Genomic DNA, 14,585 nt, shown 5'->3' with positions numbered 1-14,585 from the left:
TTCTCCCCTCGGCTTTTAGGTTTCGGGAAGGAAAAAAACTCCACCCCGCCGTCCAAACTTTTAGGATACCGCGTATCAGATTTGCACAATCCATACGCACAACGCCTCGGCATGTTTCCCTCGCTCGAAAGCTTGCCAGACCTCCCGCGCATAGTTACGGTTGCTAAGCCACGATTGGCCAGTGGCGGTTTTTGGGCGTGGCTTAGCGAAGGGTCAATTATAAACTCTGCAAATTTCAACCATGTAGTAAATATATGTAGCTAATTAAAAATACTCTGTACTTAGAGTAATTACACTGTAACATCACCTTAATATAAAATGTAACTGAATTTTTGGTTTTGAGAAAATCATTGTTCAAAACGGGGACATTTAATAAGCGCTTCTCTGATGGTGCGCAAGATAATAAACGGGTAAGATCAGAAAACGTCTCTTTTTTCTCAAATGAGTATTTCATCACCCCGTCTATATTTGTGTGGTGAAAAGCAGTGTAATAAGTGATTTTATGACTTAAATGTCCGTCTTGTTAGAACTTAATCGTTTGTCTAGGCTTGTCTGCTTGCTAGGAAAAAAAAATATTTGCTGAAGTTTTGCATTTAATGAGCTAATAAAATATTTAGATTCAAATCAATATTTTGTGTCTAATTATATACTTGCGTGACAAGAAGACATTGTGCAAGCTGCATTGTGGGTCCTGATCACCAAGTGGGGATTTATTCTGCGATAACCGGCTGGATATACAGTCCCTCAAAATCATTAAAAGGCTAATATAAAAAAATAAGCCTTATGTGCAATTTGAATTACTCCGTTTATTTAACAATAAGAAAAATGTAATCAAATGCATTTCAAAATCAATAATAAACTCTCTTTGGTTTCAGTTTTCAACTAAAAATTGCAACTTTAATTTCAGTTAGGTCAAATTTCACTTTGGTGCATCACACTTCTTTTAATACAATAGAACCGGTTCTGAAACTGGTTTTTCTATGCGCTGTTCACACTATGGATACATTACAACTATGTTATGACAACAGTGGGGAACTTACTTGTGGCGACATAACCCAGTTGAGGAACTAGATGCTCATCTGCAATGTTTTCTCTTCCTGGGACCAGTCTCTGGAATCTGGGAGGGTGAGGGTTCCCATCCACGTCCACCAGGAAGGGAGGAGGCATGAGGTGTGGCGCCTGCTGGGTCTGCTCATCCAGGACAAACCCGTTCGAGTCCCGGATCAGCGGCCGGTAGTCCGTGTGGAAAAACACCTGGTCTGGAAGCTACGGATCATTTTGGAGACATAAATTAAAAGATGGAGAAGTTATATTTAGGAAACTTCAATCGTTTTATACTAGCTGTCAACTAGAAATCATACAAACCTTTTCATAAGGCTTAGAGGTCCCAAAGCCAAAAATAACCAGATGTCCATGAGAGTCTGTCATTGCAAAGCGATGGCCATCAGCGGTGAACTTACAGTCGAACACAGCACCATGTCCTTGACCTTCAATCTACACCACAGAAAAACAAGGACAAAAAAAATGTGAATGTCTAATAAATGAATGATAGGGCCTACAGTAATATTCTGATAAATAAATTGCCAGTTGCAATAGTGATATTGAACTTTTTTTTTGTTTTATATTATATACACTATTATTATTTTTTACTTTTATTCAGCATAGACCCAACAAATTGATCAAAATTGACAGTAAAGATTGCAAAGATTTATAAGTTACAAAATGCTGTTCTTCTAAACTTAAAGTCTTCAAAGAGTCCTGAAAACAAATTATCACGTTTTCCATAACCGTTTTCATAATATCAATAAGAATGGTTTCTGAAGGATCACGTGACACTGAAGACTGGAGTAATGGTGCTGAAAACAGCTTTACATCACAGGAATAGTTTACACTTTACAATGTATTCAAATGGAAACAGTTATTTTAAATGATAATAATATTTCACAATATTTCTGTTTTTACTGTACTTTGATCAACTAAATGCAGCCGTGGTGAGCGGAATAAACTTTTAAAAAATGTTTTACAAATCTTACAGACCCCATATTTTTTAATGGTAGTTTAAAGAAAAAATTGCGTAGTTTCAATTTAATTAAATGTCACATATGTTTGAAGCCGTAATGGCTAATTATCAGAATAACCATAAATACTCATATTAGTGATGCACCGAAATTAAAATTCTTGGCCAAGTCGAAACCGAATATTATGAAAGACTTGGCCGAATACCAAACACGGTTTTTCCCCATTTATTTTGACCATTTTTCCATCATTGCATAAATTAAATAGTCAAAATGTGCTTTTTACTATTTTGTCTTGCTTTTCAAAGAAAAAAATTAATTACAAAACTACAATTTAAAAATATTTATTTAACATTGAACATTTTGTTTACATTCCAGCAGACATTATACCAACAAAGCACAATATAACTTAAAATAAATAAATTGTTAAACTAATTAATAATATTTTTATTTGACCATCTTTGAGCTTATATTAGGCCTATAACTGCTGAAAGAATGTAACGTTTGTATGCCTACAAAAACAAAAGTGCATCTTTTGTTGTTTGATTAACATTAATATGACACAGACAGGTATTTTAGGGTGCTGTCATTTTAAGACCAAATGCTTGGATCTACCGGTAATACATACTGACACATATCAGGTTTTCACCGAGTGGTTAAGCCATAACCGACTGTATTTACGTGAGATACTCCACATAATGCGCAGTTTGACTGACACCTGTGTGTCAGTATTTCACCATTCAGGCGAATTCGGGATCGAGCGCGGTCTGAGAGCGCTTCTGGTGCACGTCATTCAGCCCGAGACAACATTAGTGTTATTTTTTCACAACTTACTGCGCATCATTTATAACTTGATACTCTTTTTAAAGATTCTCGTTAATCACACACTGACTTGATCTCCGCGCTGACTTTTTCATCTTTCTCGGACACTTTAAAACGCTTCCACACTGACGACACGTTTGCTGGATTCATAATCACATGTTTGCATGGCATTCTCACTCTGCCATGGTCGCGTCATTAAAAACGTCATTGTTCGGTGAAGTTTATTCGGCCTTTTCACTTATTCGGCCGAACACCGAAAGTGTTTTTTTTTCCGGCCTAATCATTTCGGTTGCAGAACATTCGGTGCATCCCTAATATAAATGGACAATACAAGTTAACTATTCATTTATTTCTCACTAAACCAGCATGACAGTTGTAATACACTTGCACTGATTCAAATGAGTAGTTTTAAATGTATTAGCCTAGATAAAAGCTCCATTTTATAAGTCGCTAAATAAAACGAATGGTTATTGACTATTAGGCTAGTGCACACTTGCTGTTGCGGCTGTACGAGTTCTGGAAGTAATACTAAAAGATCATTGGTATACGCTACCATATTAAAGTAGTGCATGGTTTTAATGCCTCTGATGAGGTCCCATATGAAGACGTTCCCATCATGGCCTGCCGACAGTATGATGCGGGGGTCATAGGGATGTGGCTCCAGAACATACACCTCCGCCTCGTGACCCTATGAGAAGGCCAAGAGAGATTCATTCAAACTAAATCCTACATGCTTCAATCTCAGGATCTGTGCAGCAGAAAACGGCCTTACTTTAAGGATGTGCAGCAACTGTCCCGTGTAGGAGTTCCACACTTTGAGAAGATAATTGTTGACGGCGGTAATGACCGTGTTATCGTGCCGGTCCCAGGACACCATGGTGACTTTGGGTTTGAAGAAATTCTCATCCTCTGTTAAAGGTGCAGACCTGCAGTAAACAAGGAAGGAGAAACTTCACTATCAGATCGAGTCAGCTTCAATGAACGCGTTTCCCGGAGGTTCTCCGTACCCTGGAAGAGTGGCAGACATGTTCAATAAAATGCTCTTCCACTGGTGTCTCTGATGCAGGCGCCATATACGAGCAGTGCCGTCTCGACTGCCACTCACAAACCTAAAACACAGATTACAGAAGGATAAATAAAACAGAGAACAGACTGAAGTAACACGACAGTAATGCACCAAAATTCATGTACAGAAACACAGGTTATATTTAGCAAAAAGAAAAATGTAATAAACAATGAGATTATTAATACGAAACATTCAAATAAAAAACGAGCTGTGTTTAAATCACATAGATTGCGGTCTGAAGCCCTGTAATATGCAATAGAGTGTATATATTTAGCAAAAAGCTCATCTCTAGAATATTCTATCAAGCTCAGGACACTGGACACAAGGACAAGCTTTCCTAAAGAAAATGTAACGGTACATGATGTGTTTTATTCATGCCTTTCCACGGTAGAAACACAGAGAACTGTGCGTGCATAGATCATAAAAAAGCCCAATCTTGATTAAATTAGTTTATTGTTGTTGTTATTTATGGATCTTTCTATTTATATATCCGTTACTGATACTTTTCCAGTGATATCTTGATTATCATTATGTATTTACTGTTACTGTTAGTATATCTGTTATACTTTACAGCTACTCTGGTTTATATGCTTCCATTCCCACAGTTAGCAGAATTTACTTATGTTGGGTGTTAGTATGTTTGTCCTGTTTATTTTGTATTTAGCACATATATATGTAGTGTCACAATTTGCGTTTGCATAGTTATATATAAAAAAGATTCTTAAATTCATAAAAATGTTAATTAAAAATCTTTAGTCAACCCAGCCCTAACATCTACACAGCTCACGTTTACTTGGAGCGAATCTACTTTGAAATAGGCACTCATTTTATTCCGCATAGACCCTGAATTCAAAGCGCTAATTACCGGTAAACCATTTCAGTCAATGATTGCGGCCCTCCAAAACAGTTTCTACGGTGGCCCAGTAGTGCATAACACAACGAAATTTAAAAAGCAAACATAAGTTCACAACACAACAAAATGAATCCACAACACAACGGAAAATGCTCCCGACCACTAGAGGGCTCTTGGAGTAAAGTTAGTTTTCCTTGCCATTGTTCAATGGAGTCAGCCGTCTTAAGATGTCAATACCACGATTAGTTTTAACAGTATGTAGCTGACCATTGTATATCAACATAAAACATTACTTCAAAATAACCTACATGAATTATAGCTGCGTATTTATACTCGAGAATGCTTGGACGCGTCACCACAGCGCATAAGGGAACGTCTGCCAATTCCTCCAAGTTCTTAAAACGTATAATTTGTATTAATTAAAATTACTTTTAACATTAAAAAACAAACATGTTCAAAATCCAAAGCTTGGTTGTATTTGGTAGTAGACTGACTTACTACATTTTTACTACACCTCCCTTCATGTATTTACAGTGAACAATTATTTTTTAGGAATTTCTGTAAACTTTTTTTTTCTTTTACCATGTTTCAAAGGTTGTAGTTCCTATTAACCAGACTGACTTACAACAGGTGAAATTGTGCCAACAGCTCCCTGTATGCACAGGACACAATTCGTTTTTTTTAATGAAAACATTAGGCCTACTGTAAACCCCCTAAAGGTTTTTTCTTTTTCATGTCACAAAGCTTGTGGTTCCTAGTGTCCAGACTGGTTTATTACAGGTGAAATTGTGCCAATACCTTCCTGTAATTCTGCAACTCACCAAATTGTTTATATTTAGGCTATCAAATGATAAATTATAAGTTTTACCCACTTGAAGTAATTGGCAGACGTTCCCTTAGGGATCATGCGCTGTGGTGACGCGTCAAAGCATTCTCGAGTATAAATACGCAGCTATAATTCATGTAGGTTATTTTGAAGTAATGTTTTATGTTGATATACAATGGTCAGCTACATACTGTTAGAACTAATCGTGGTATTGACATCTTAAGACGGCTGACTCTATTGAACAATGGCAAGGAAAACTAACTTTACTCCGAGAGCCCTCTAGTGGTCGGGAGCATTTCCGTTGTGTTGTGGATTCATTTTGTTGTGTTGTGAACTTATGTTTGCTTTTTAAATTTCGTTTCTGTCCAAAAACAAACAAAACACCACCAATATTACCTCTCTCCTGAATGACAGAACTGGATGCTGTCCACCTTGTCCTACAAATGAAACCAAGTATTGTGAATCAGGACACACCATGAGAGATATTACCTCAAAATTACCTCAAACTACTGCTAAAAACCGGGCGCTCTTACTGTGTGCGAGTCAAGCTCAGCTAGTTTTTCAGGACAGCCGCTGCCCAGGTAGTATATCCTGATGACATCATCTGTGCTTCCTGTTGCAAGGAACATGCCACCTGTATGAAGAGAAACAAAAGCAAACTGAAAAAGCCTTGCGTAAACATACACACGGGGAGAGAGAGAGAGAGAGAGAGAGAGAGAGAGAGAGAGAGAGAGAGAGAGAGAGAGAGAGAGAGAGAGAGAGAGAGAGAGAGAGAGAGAGAGAGAGAGAGAGAGAGAGAGAGAGAGAGAGAGAGAGAGAGAGAGAGAGAGAGAGAGAGATGGATAGATGGATGGATGGAGATAGATGGATAGAAAGATAGATAGATAGAGATAGAGAGATAGGTAGAGAGATAGATAGATAGAGAGATAGATAGAGATAGATAGATAGAGAGATAGATAGAGAGATAAATAGAGATATAGATAGGAGATAGATAAATAGAGATAGATAGGAGATAGATAGAGATAGAGAGATAGATAGAGAGATAGATAGGAGATAGATAGAGAGATAGATAGGAGATAGATAGGAGATAGATAGGAGATAGATAGGAGATAGATAGGAGATAGATAGATAGATAGAGAGATAGATAGATAGAGAGATAGATGGAGATAGATAGATAGCTAGATAGATAGAGAGATAGATAGATAGATAGATAGATAGAGAGATAGATGGATAGATAGAGAGATAGATGGATAGATAGATAGAGAGATAGATGGATAGAGAGATAGATAGATGGATAGATAGATAGAGAGATAGATAGAGATAGATAGAGAGATAGATAGAGATAGAGATAGATAGAGAGATAGATAGAGATAGATAGAGAGATAGATAGAGAGAGAGATAGATAGAGAGATAGATAGAGAGAGAGATAGATAGAGAGAACCCCTCCAGCAGGAGTGCAAACATCCGGTCCTCTCACCAGGGCTGAAGGAAGAGCACACCGTCTGAACACCAGGCCTCGGCTTCTCTGTGAACTTGTGTGGACGATCGCTGGTGAACATTAAAGGAGAGGGAGAAGAACGAACATCAATCTCTGACTGGCTTCTCATACTTCCATTCTGACTTGAATAAGCCTCACCTGAAAAAGCTATTGTTCACATCCCACTGCCAGAAACACACCGTTGCATCGGTTCCTGTGGACACCATGTACCTTTTGGAGCCCTTGACAAATGGAGAGAACTGCGAGGAGAAAGAGGAAGCAGAAACACCCGTTAGAGCATTCAAACTCATGAAATGACACCGCTGTAAGCATTGTGGGTAATCCTCCACCGAGAACACCATGTTTTTCCCCCAGGAAAACCACTGAAGAAGACAGAGCGGCCTTGATGCACGCCGTGGTCTAGATGGAACGAGTCTTTTCATTTCACATCTAGCTTCCTATCGCCACACTCAATCGTGGCAGAAATCACAATCACGTTTATTCTGTAATACCGATTATTTAACACGATTATGAGTGGGCTGATGACTAAAACCTTAAAAGAGCGAGATTTCGGAAGGATCATGTGACACTGGCTACGTTTACACGCACAACTTTAGTTTCAATCGGACTGAATTCATTGCGATTGATGGAACCGAACGTGGATGAGAGTCTGAGGCCGTGTTTACACGAGAACGCTCGCGGGTGAAAACGGAAAAATATTTTAGCGGATGCGTCTTTCGTTTAGACGGCGACGGCGTTTTTGGGGCTTAAAAACGCAAAAAAGTGAAACCACCCTCCGGAGTGGAAATCTTAAAAACGCTCCACCCGTCACATGCCATTACGCTATTTCTACGTCACTGCACATGCGCAGTCCTTTCAGTTTTCAATCCGATCAAGTGTTTACATGTTCTCTCGATCGGATTAGAAAAGGAATAAAGCACCCCTTTCAATCCGATCGAAATCTCTTCGGATCGAGCTCAATCCGATCGATTAAGGCGTTCACATGAAGGCTTTTCTGTGCGATTGAGCCGCCAACCCGATTACTAACGCATTATTTGGTTGCATGTGAACGTAGCCAGTGAACACTGGAGTAATGATGCTGGAAATGTAGCTTTGCATCACAGGAATAAATTTGATAACATATTCAAAACTATTCACAATATTACGGTTTTTATTTTATTTTTCATAAGTGACTTATTTCAAAAACAATAAATCCAAACTTTTTACCCATAATGTACGTGTATGATACACACTGCTTATCAATTATGATTCTTCTCAATTCCTAATTTTGATAACAATAAGGTACAAAAAACCTTAGATATCATTCACATTTAGTCTTATTGCAAAACATTTAATTGTAGCTGAATATCATGAACAAACAGGCTAAAGAACACTTACACAAGAAACGCATGTCTGTGGTTTAAAAATACCGTAGAAAACCCCCTAGCCTGACTAATATGCATGTCAAGCATTATTAAAGACAAGTAAACACAGAGTAATTAAAAAAAAACAAATAAAAAAATTAGCAATCACAACAAATAGAAACAACTGAATAAATATACGATTTAAATAAACTGTGTTTTAAGATTTCCAGGTATTCAGCTACAGAAACTGTGATCAAATGTAAAATAACACTGCACTTTATAAATAAAATATACATTACAAATATAGTTACAAAAGTTATTCAGTCAAGAACGAGTGAATGGTCTTTTGATTAGTGTTATTATAGAGACGGCAGCGTCTATATTAGTGTACTGTCACTTTAAGAGTTGCCCAATATAGTTACACACGAGTTGTCTCGCGCTCGAATGGTTTGAAGTAGTGTTGTCAAAAGACCCGGTACTTCGGTACCATTTCGGTACTAAAAAATTAAATGGTTACGGTACCAGCTTTTCTTAAGTACCGGTGGTACCGAAGTATCAGGTAAATCCGGTTCTTGATGCGCTGTCCGAAAGGTGCACAGTTGCGTCCTCTTCATAAACACACTGAGACACGGCGACCGGCGGCGCTGCTAATGCGGTGGCTCTGAATCCACTTGTTGACAAGAGAGGAGGAAAGAGCCGTTCACATGTGCGTTTTCCATGTTGTTACGGAAAGGCCACTGGTTTTTGTCACATGACCTGTTGAGATGCTTCTATTATAAGCCGCGCGCCTACATTTGAAATAACGAATTTGCACGCGCATAAAACGTGTTATGTGAACGGCCCCTAAAGTGGTATTGTGTGCGGTTGTATCTAGTTTAAAAGGCCTTTTAAAATTAAATATGAATGCAGTTTTGGATTAAATAAAAGGACAGTCAAGTCTAATAAAACATGTTTTATCTCCTTTTTAGTTGGTAACTACAATAAGATACCATTCATTAACATTACTTAATGCCTTATCTAACATCAACACATGTTATTTAATACAAACACTTGATTGTTCATGAACAGATAATACTTTTGATTTTAAAAATGTAGTAGGCTACATTTTTAAATTGCCCCAAGGAGAATAATTGCTTCAGTATACATAACTATTGTTTATTGTTAGGTAATTTAATCTAATGTTATCTAACAAATGGATATACACTTTAATATATGTATATTTAATCAACATTAAGCTTTGGTACCGAACTTGGTACAGAGAACCGTGGATTTTCACGGGTATTGGTACCGAATACTGAAATTTTTGGTACCGTGACAACAATAGTTTGAAGTTATATTAAAATAAGACAAAGGCATAAGAGGAATCGAAATTTTTATTTTATAACAAGTATCCGATTCCTGACCTCAAGGACTTTCACTTTCCGACCCTAATGATGACGAAGAGCTGCTGTGTCACGTGAGCTTAACTCCACCCCCAGCGCTGCTTAAAAAGCTATGTAAATGTCATGCCGTGCCGATGTACAGCATGCTGGGACGTGGGTGCCAGAACTGAACTGAACGAATGTAGCACGATACTACAATCTCTCCTCAAAGGCAGATCGTGAAGACATTTGAAGCGCTCCCAAACTTAAAATGGTGATATCACATGATCATTGATACAGCGCTCTCACCTGTAAAGAGGTAATAGATCCACTGTGGCCCTGCAGGACCGCCACTGGGGCACAGGTACGAAGGCACCAGACTCGGATGGATTTGTCGCAGCTCCCGGCCGCAATAAGGGTGTTCTCAAAGTTAACGGCGAGGTCTGATATCTCAGCGTAATGTCCTCTGAGCGTGGAGTGAAGACTTCCGTCAAAGGAGGACCAGATCTTCACCAAGGCATCGTCTGAACCCTGCGGGACAGGAAACGAACAGTGTCAAGCGTGGGACATCAGAGACCCAGAGCTGTGAATCCCCCACGATATGCGTGACGCTCACCGTAAAGATCCTGGAGCCCGTCCGATCGAAGGCGATGCAGTACACGGCCGAGAGATGTCCCAGGATCCTCCTGTGCATCCGCATGTGCTGATAATTGCTGACAGGGTTGATGGAGCTGAAGCGCTGAGCGCCGGTGAGCTCTCTGCCTCGACACACCTCCACTAGTGACAGAGACATTGCATTTCTCCGTTTGCCAAGACTAAACGCATTAAACGTGGATCAGGGATGGCTATGAGCCAAAGTGAGAGGAGAGAGTCAACAGGCCAGAGCCACATTTACGCCATTAAGACAGTTTGCTCTGTCAAGTTTAATCATCTTACATCAACGTTCAAGGCGTGAGATACGATGCATTAAAATGGAGGCCATTAACTGAGCATTTCCTGCTTAATCCAGTTTTTAATGTTGTTTATATGTCTATGTGGTGTTTTTAATATGCTTTGAGACAAACCGTGTGTAGAATCACAAGTCGACAGCATTGCTGAGTATTTTCTGCTTAAAACTGCAGTGAACCAAAGACAGTCTCAAACACACGGTTTGAAATCGCTGGTGTTTCTGACGTCACACACTACCTTGTAACCAATCAGATCAACGTGTGATCGTCAACCAGTGGATCTCTGAGCTGAGTGAGTGAGTGGAGGCGGGTAACATTTGCATAGAACCGTGTATACTAAATGAGGCAATGGTGTAGAGTTACATTCAAGTTATTTTGAGGCACGAATCATTTTTTTTAAAAGGAAAAAACTTTTACATATGTAATTTTGGTGATTAATTATTAACTATTAACGACATTAAATATTAACATTAATTTAGTAAAAAAATTGTGATGCGAGTTAAGGAATAGCCAAATTGTCCATATTGCTGTAGTGTTTCAGTTTTCTATATTTTATTAATTCATTTTTATATGATGTAACTATGTTGTGTTCTTAACCTCTGGGAAACTGTTTTCATTCGATGTTAAGGCCGCTTGTTCATCGGCCTGATTATGTTTGCATTGATATCTCTCTTTTAAGAGTTAAAGTTTGGTGCATAGGCTATTTATGCATTTGTTTTTTAATGCCCTACATTTTAAAAATATTTTCGTTAAATAAGATATGGCTGTTATTTATTTTATTTGCATTCTGATCTCAAAAAAAGTTTGCCGGTGGCGCTGCGGCAAGCTTGAGCACTTTAAGATTTCTATTTTAAATGCTCATTATTATGGTTTAGTATTTCTCCAGTGGGCTACCCTAATCTTATTCAACAAATAACTTGCTTTTAAAAGCGGAAAATAAGTTAAATTCACCATGCAAATCAAAAATGGCTATTCTTCTTTTTATGGAATATTATAGTGTTTATAATAAGTGATTAATCCGGGCACATCACTACTTTTTTTTATTCATGTACGCCAAGGAAAAATAAAACCTTTCCCTCCCCCTCGCAACAGCATCTCTTCTCTAATGACGTGCTCCTCCTGAGCAGACAACAACTATCCAATCAATTCCCGACGGACACAATTAACTCCTGCCCTACGGTTTCACTCAAGCATATGCATCACAATAGGGAAGAAAAGATGTTCGCAACTTCCATTTCATGCCGATAAAAGAAAAAAGCAACCTATATTTTTTCCTCCGAGTCAGTTCAAATTTAGCCAGGGCAAGAAGTTTGTGCTACAGGTGAATAACTGAAGGCACTCACCAATATTGGCATCCCTGCAGCTTAAAGGCCTCTCTGGTGGTCTCCCTCTATGAAGGGCCGCAAACGTGGAGGATTTCCATCTGCTGCTGCAGTCTAGAGAGAGAGAGGCGGTGGTGATGACATTTAGACTTGGATAACTGACAGACTCACACCAAAGCCAGTGCGGTTGAAAGCTCAGGCTGATCTCACCTTTTGACCGCCGCAGTAAAGAGTGTTTGCCGGCCCCCAGGAGAGAGTGCACTCCTGGCACACCAGACGGGAGCTCTCGGTCCAGGATCGGGCCGATCTGCTTGCATATCTGCAAAAGGTGATCTGGTGCGATATGTCTGTTGGCAGCAACCTAACAAAGAACAAAGGATCTTTACACCATTGTGGATGCAATAAAGTCACTTATTTTACTTCTGTCACGTTTACTAATGACATGCATTTCCAAATGAAAAAAATAAAAAAAGTGGTCACTATATATTAGGGGTGTCTTTAACAACTATGTATTTAAATCATTTTTTATTTTTGTAAGTACAACGTACTTATTGTATTGATGTTGCATTGAAAAATCAAAAACCCACTTGTGCTGCTATTGAGGCAGATACAGGAAAGGTTTGCTGGTATGGGTACGGACAGGTTTGCTGGTGTGGTAGGTTTAATAAAGAGTGGGTTAAAAGGGAAGGGAAGGGTCAACAGTGTAATTATAGATGTAATTACAGAAATTATTTACAGATGTAATCATATGCACATGTACTTTAAATACAAGTACAATGTTTAAAAACATGTACACAATAAGTGCATTATATCAAATTATTAATTTAAATCTTAGTACATATTAAACTTTATAAAGTGGGACCAAAATACAACATTTTTATATTTAATTATTTGTAATAGCAATACCTGTCCTTAATACGAAGTAAAATTGCTATTTTTTGCACCCTATGTAATACCTTTTTTCTTTTTTCTTCTTTTTTTAGTGGATGCATTTGATTTCTGGCTTCTCAATGTGCTTTTAAACAATCAAACAGACAACTAAATTTTAATTTGAAGTAGCCGTCTTGTTAATTTATGTCAATTTAAACGGTTAAGATAACTGACTGTGGTCGCGAGCCGTCAGGAAAACATAAATAAAAGCCTGTCTCATGCGGCTGAGTGCAGGGAGTTTATGCAAATCGTGCCCCTTTATCGGCCAATCAGAGCGCAGGTCACATGCAAAATAAAAAGCCGACAGCGAGTCCTGATCTCTGATTGGACGATTTAACATCGTGACGTCGCCACAACCCGGCGAGGCCCCACCCTAACTGCAATACAGCACTAAATAATAGGGAAGCAGTCAAAACACAGAGAACCCCCAAGAACTGCACGCGATAATAACGCTACACGATCAAATCAAAGTCGTCAAAGATACTTTACGCATGTATAACAAAACGGAAGGAAATAATTCAGATGCCTGTCATTTAAAGTCGAGCATAATTCGGCCACAAAACACACACGTGCGAGAATTAAACACACACCATGCACAACATGCTCCAGGAAAAAAAAATCAAAACACTTACCAAATCTTCATAAGATCGTGGGTGTTCATTTCCTTCCCAATCCAACCGACGTGGAAGGAGCTATAAAAAAAAATTAAAAAGCCGGTTTAATAAGGAATGCGACTTTCTTGTTGTCTCAATAATAATAATAATAACACCAGCCGAAAATGTAAACAAAGTTCAGGGCAAGAGATAATGAGAAGTAGCATATCGCCGAATCCATGTTTCAATCCAAGAGGGAGCCGAACAACACACAGACTCTGATGGACATGAAGTACCCGAGCAACACACACCTGGTTCTCCTCCAGCTCGCACACGAGAGCCTGCAACAGATGAGATCGGGCTCAGTTCGACACGGGCATCGTTTAAAACACACAATCCTCGCGTTAAAGTCTCGATGACTGAAGGCAACTCACCTCGGCCGCTTTCCGACACGGCCCCGTGCTCAAATAGCGCGAGATCAAGTAATATAACTCTGCGAAAGGACACCGGTTATTAATGGATTTACGACACAGACGCTATAAAAGTACCTGTTATTAATATTCATAAATACTACTTTTTTGTGGCTTACCCGATTCAAGGGGCGAAATACTCCCATTTCTGGCTGCAGTATCGGCCATAGCTCGAAGAATACGGTATTTGGAGACGAACTTTATGTGTAGTTTGTAAGTTAAATAATTATTTAATGTCGATTGTACGCTTCGTACCCCCTCCACGATTGCTCCCGCTTTCTGTTCGGCCAGTTTTCGGTCGCCATTGGAAGTATGAGGCCTGAGCTCATCACAGCTACTTCCGGTTGAGCACCGGAAACAGGGGGAGGGGGTTCGACCGCTCGTCTTCTCCTTCAGCAAAACAGAAGCCACGCGGAGGTTTAAAAACTCAAACGTTCAATGTACAGGTCAAAACGTTTATTGTCGTGCCGTTAAAAGCAACCCTTTCCTCGGAGAACGACGAAAACGCGCGTTCCTGTTCGAAGAAGGTCGCGCGGCTC

General features: G+C 39.1%; 1 protein-coding gene across 4 annotated transcripts in view; it reads right to left on the bottom strand.

Moving 5' to 3' along the window:
- Window positions 1–14,585, bottom strand: part of brwd1 (bromodomain and WD repeat domain containing 1) — a 32,866-nt gene extending 18,281 nt beyond the window's left edge. For 2 of the 4 annotated variants that reach the window (XM_079608847.1, XM_079608846.1), the window contains exons 1-18: window positions 14,166–14,401; window positions 14,011–14,069; window positions 13,888–13,917; window positions 13,616–13,675; window positions 12,641–12,700; window positions 12,264–12,414; window positions 12,075–12,167; window positions 10,401–10,561; window positions 10,094–10,315; window positions 7,219–7,319; window positions 7,060–7,130; window positions 6,116–6,216; window positions 5,979–6,019; window positions 3,845–3,946; window positions 3,610–3,763; window positions 3,391–3,525; window positions 1,366–1,494; window positions 1,041–1,266 (exon numbers count right to left, since the gene is read on the bottom strand). In XM_079608847.1, coding sequence (XP_079464973.1) covers window positions 1,041–1,266; window positions 1,366–1,494; window positions 3,391–3,525; window positions 3,610–3,763; window positions 3,845–3,946; window positions 5,979–6,019; window positions 6,116–6,216; window positions 7,060–7,130; window positions 7,219–7,319; window positions 10,094–10,315; window positions 10,401–10,561; window positions 12,075–12,167; window positions 12,264–12,414; window positions 12,641–12,700; window positions 13,616–13,675; window positions 13,888–13,917; window positions 14,011–14,069; window positions 14,166–14,214 — 1,945 coding nt within the window. In that variant the 5' untranslated portion in view covers window positions 14,215–14,401. Of the gene's footprint in view, window positions 1–1,040; window positions 1,267–1,365; window positions 1,495–3,390; window positions 3,526–3,609; window positions 3,764–3,844; window positions 3,947–5,978; window positions 6,020–6,115; window positions 6,217–7,059; window positions 7,131–7,218; window positions 7,320–10,093; window positions 10,316–10,400; window positions 10,562–12,074; window positions 12,168–12,263; window positions 12,415–12,640; window positions 12,701–13,615; window positions 13,676–13,887; window positions 13,918–14,010; window positions 14,070–14,165 lie in introns of all 4 variants that reach the window. The other 2 variants (XM_079608849.1, XM_079608848.1) reach the window with 1 other exon arrangement.

Source organism: Phoxinus phoxinus (assembly GCF_949152265.1).
Source record: "Phoxinus phoxinus genome assembly, chromosome: 4".
Taxonomy (NCBI): domain Eukaryota; kingdom Metazoa; phylum Chordata; class Actinopteri; order Cypriniformes; family Leuciscidae; genus Phoxinus; species Phoxinus phoxinus.
This window is presented reverse-complemented; position numbering and strand designations above follow the sequence as displayed.